We start from the raw sequence: 3,995 nt of genomic DNA, 5'->3' as shown, positions 1-3,995 counted from the left end.
GGCCGGAGAATTTCACAGCAGCCAGAGGTTCTGACTGCACGGGTGGGTTGCCACATCAATTCTGCCCAGCCTCTCTCTCTCTCGATAGACCTTTTAACTAGTTTACAGAGAGTTAATCAACAGCTGGGAACACTGGAGATATCCCCAACATCTTGAGACGCTGAATCACTTGCCACTCTTAGGCTCTGCGGCCGAGAGTTGACCGGTCATAAACTGAGAATAAGTGCAGCAGCACATTCTTTAAGGGGACCTATCATGCAAAATGCACTTTTGTACGTCTTTTATACATGAATATGTGTCCCCGGTGTTCCAGGGAACTCACCAAGTGTCAGAAAGTACAACCCTCTCTCTTTTCCTCCATACCCAAATCTCTAAAAACAGGGCTGCAACGAATTTGATACATGTGGATTCTGATTTGCACCTCTATGATGTCACAGAGGTGCACTCCGCCTGTATGGTCAACTCTCCACCTATCAGGGGAATGAGAGGTTGCCGTGGCATGGCAACAGCATAGCAACAGCATGGAAACAGCATAGTAACATGACGCTTGTGCCTCGCCCCCTCCTTTGCATGGGGGGGTTGTCAGCTCCAGCTCACGCAAAGACAGAGCTGGAGTGAGGCAAAATGAGGCATGGCTAAAATGCATGATCTGTTTGGTATTTTGAAAAATAAAACTTATAAATATACCTTATATAGGTATGGCCCTACAATATATTATTCAAATATAGCATGATAGGTCCCCTTTAAAGGAGATAACAGAGTCAGGGTTGGTTATTAACGTCAACAGGCAATAAGGTTAAATATCTTAGGAGTAAAGACAGAATTATTCCCTCACAATGATGTATTGTGTTTTAGTCCTCACAAACAAATGAAACACTCAATTATTATGTGATGCATTCATCTGAAAAAGAGATTGTAAAGGATAAGAGTATAATAATAACGTACATAAAAGGACACTAAATCATTCGTATGTACACTAGAGGAGGAGGTGTGAATATGTGTTCTGCCTCCTCAGTGCATCTCTGGGTTTATCAATGATGGAGACCAGCTGAAGGTCACCTGCCCTCATTGCAACAAGAGTCTGTGCGCTCGCTGCAAGAAAGCTGTGAGTATAACTGAGTGTGGAACCATTCGTCTTCCCGTCTAGCTTTTCATACTGTTTAGGAATTCAGCCTTGAAACGTCGGCTGCTCTTCAGTGGACTGACTTGGAGGAGGCGCTCTCTCATGAAGTCTCTGTTTTCTCTGCTGTCAGTGGGAGCCCCAGCACCAGGATCTGTCCTGTGAGCAGTTCCAGCAGTGGAAGAGGGACAATGACCCCGAGTACCAGAGGCAGGGCCTGGCCGGGTTCCTGAGGGACAACGGCATCAGTGAGCACACACACACACTCACCACATAACCACCTGACCTTTGTTTGTACATCAACCTCAACCACCACACTCATGGATGGGTGGTTGACACACAACTCTAGCCACTATCATTCCTTGAACAGGTTAATTTAGGACAAAATGTATATTTAAAAGGCGTGTACTTACAAAAAGCCATACAGCAGTTTGTAACCATTATTCTGATTTAGTTTTCTGTTGAATTCAAGTGGAGTAGAAAGTGGCACAACAAGTCTCACTTACCTTAAACCTGTATATCAGTAAACTACTTGATAATGTACTTTGTTACATGACACCTCACCTCTGTTTGGAATACATACATTGACAGTATGTGGTGTTTTCTCGCAGCCTGCCCTCAATGCAAGTTCCAGTACGCTCTGACCAGAGGCGGCTGCATGCACTTCAGCTGCTCCCAGTGCAGGTACCAGTTCTGCAGCGGCTGCAACAACCCCTACCACAAGGTGAGCTTCTCAAGAGACACGTCTTCATTCAAGTTTTAACAGACTCCTAATTGATTTATGTGCTTAAAAACATCAGAAATAATTACTCTTCAAAAAGGCAATATCTACATTTTTAGAGACATTTTTTAGACGTATCGTTTGGTAGTTCAGAAACTGTTAAGTGTTGTCTGTTCTCTGTCATGTCTTTAGTTGCATGCTTAGTTGTGTCTTCATTTTTTGACAAGATGTTAAACATCTGCTAGTCTCTCAGTAGTTTTTTATCTGGCAATCCTTTTCAATTTGTTTTTCTCTTGGAAGGACTGGAACGTTTTTGACGGCATCAAAACATGCTCCTGTATTTCTTGTTGTAATTCTCTTGCAGACAATTTGTAAAATGCCCCGTTGCAATTGCAACGGCCTGCATGCTCATCACCCCCGGGACTGTCTGTTCTACCTCAGAGACTGGGAACCCCCCCGACTGCAGGCCCTGCTGCAGGTACTCATACGTTGGCTTTTGTCACAAAATATAATATCAACCACAACATCTTTGAAAATACAACATCAGTGTTTCCCGTACATTGATTTATTTGTGGATCTCATAAAAAAAAAAAATATTATTTTTATTTTTTATTTTGGTGGTCTAATGGATAGTGAGGTGGGCTGATGATCGGAAGGTTGCGAGTTCAAATCCCGCCTGGAACACCACTACTAGTGTGCCCTTGAGTAAGGCACTTAGCCCTCACTTACTCCGGGGAGAATGTCCCTGTAATTGGTCAGTCGCTTTGGATTAAGGCGTCTGCTGTTAAATGATATCTTTGGGAGAATAGACCCCTCAGCTCCTCAGCTCCTGTGTGTCTCACTCATTAACAACGCAACACAGAGCAACAAGAACGTTGTCAGCTACAGTAGCCATGAACTCCCATGTATGTTCTTATTTGAGGGGGGGTGGATGCGTGGGCCACCCGAATAGGTTAAGGGGCCTTTGGCTTTTCTTGCCGGGGGGGGGATGCGGTGCCCCCACAATAGAATCTAATTCTGTGGGAAACACTGAACATTACTTTGGAATATTGATGCAAAACAAAGACGGAAAAGAAGAAAAAACTCACAACAATAATGCTCCTCCTGTTTTAATAAATAAATGATCAGCTGTTGTTGTATTGAATGTTAAAAGGATGTTTGTTAATTTGCCTTTTCCCTCCTCAGAAGCGCGCTGTGGAGTTCAACACAGATCCCTCTAATGGAGCTCAAACTGGTAAAACTTGTCTATTGTCTACTTTCACTTTCACCCAAATCTATTTCTGAGACAAAGGTTTTCCCTTTACTGTAATACTTTAACAATAAAATAAACATGTTAATCTTGTTTGAATGAATGTATAATATGTTGCCTTTGCTTCTCCTCTGCCACCCAGATGCGTGTGGTGTGATGGAGCAGAAGGATGAAGCAGGGCGGCCGATTGATTCCCCGTGTGGACACCAGACTCAGCCGGGGCAGGCCGGACTCTGCGAGTGAGTGCTTGGAGCGCTGCTTCACAAACTGTCTGGTTGTTCGACAGGACATTACCATTTCAAATAATATTACTAAACTACGTGGTATTGTAACCGAAGAGGTAATTGATTTGAATGAACCTTAAGCTAGTTTGTTCAAATTAACACATTGGACAACATTCAAATATTTCCACATACTATGACTTCTTTTCAATTTTTTCGACATAGTATTTTATGTAATTTCTGTCATTTTTAATGACATACTATACAGTGCCTTATTTCGACATCAAATATGACGTTATTTTGTCATGACTTTTTTTACAATTTTTTCGACAAAGTATATCTCAATCAATCTTTATTAATTTATATAGCACATTTAAAACAACCTTCAGTTGACCAAAGTGCTGTACAGGCAATAACTACAATATGAAATAACACAATGGGAATATTCAACTAGTATTAAACGCCAGTGCAAAGTGGTGAGTTTTTAGCTGAGATTTAAAAAGTTCAATAGACTCAGCAGTGCGTTGTTAATGAGTGAGACACACCGGAGCTGAGGGGTCTATTCTCCCATATGTACTGGGAGGCTGTTCCACAGTCTGGGAGCTGCAACACCTCGGTCACCTCGGGTTTTTAGTTATATGTTGTTTCTGTCCTTTTTATTCGACATACTCAAACATCACTCAA

General features: G+C 42.3%; 1 protein-coding gene across 1 annotated transcript; it reads left to right on the top strand.

Annotated features, from left to right (window-relative positions):
* The first annotated feature begins 1,284 nt into the window (after positions 1-1,284).
* LOC104949961 (E3 ubiquitin-protein ligase RNF31) lies at positions 1,285-3,449 on the top strand. The gene is made up of 5 exons (XM_010776405.1): positions 1,285-1,368; positions 1,732-1,844; positions 2,206-2,319; positions 3,027-3,075; positions 3,233-3,449. The coding sequence occupies exons 2-5, from the start codon at positions 1,779-1,781 to the stop codon at positions 3,331-3,333; spliced, it is 330 nt and encodes a 109-aa protein (XP_010774707.1). The 5' UTR covers positions 1,285-1,368; positions 1,732-1,778; the 3' UTR covers positions 3,334-3,449.
* The last annotated feature ends 546 nt before the right edge of the window (positions 3,450-3,995 follow it).

Source organism: Notothenia coriiceps, unplaced genomic scaffold (assembly GCF_000735185.1).
Source record: "Notothenia coriiceps isolate Sejong01 unplaced genomic scaffold, NC01 NC01_scaffold00016958, whole genome shotgun sequence".
In the NCBI taxonomy this organism is placed as follows: Eukaryota; Metazoa; Chordata; class Actinopteri; order Perciformes; family Nototheniidae; genus Notothenia; species Notothenia coriiceps.
The sequence above is the reverse complement of the archived record's forward strand: the minus strand, read 5'-3'. Positions and strand labels throughout refer to the sequence as shown.

What these genes read in the sequence shown, in the direction of transcription:
- LOC104949961 (XM_010776405.1), top strand. Translation starts at nt 1,779, where the DNA reads ATGCACTTCAGCTGCTCCCAGTGCAGGTACCAGTTCTGCAGCGGCTGC. An exon ending in GCAACAACCCCTACCACAAG is followed by an intron (nt 1,845 to 2,205) that starts GTGAGCTTCTCA and finishes ATTCTCTTGCAG; the next exon opens with ACAATTTGTAAAATGCCCCG. An exon ending in CTCTAATGGAGCTCAAACTG is followed by an intron (nt 3,076 to 3,232) that starts GTAAAACTTGTC and finishes TCTGCCACCCAG; the next exon opens with ATGCGTGTGGTGTGATGGAG.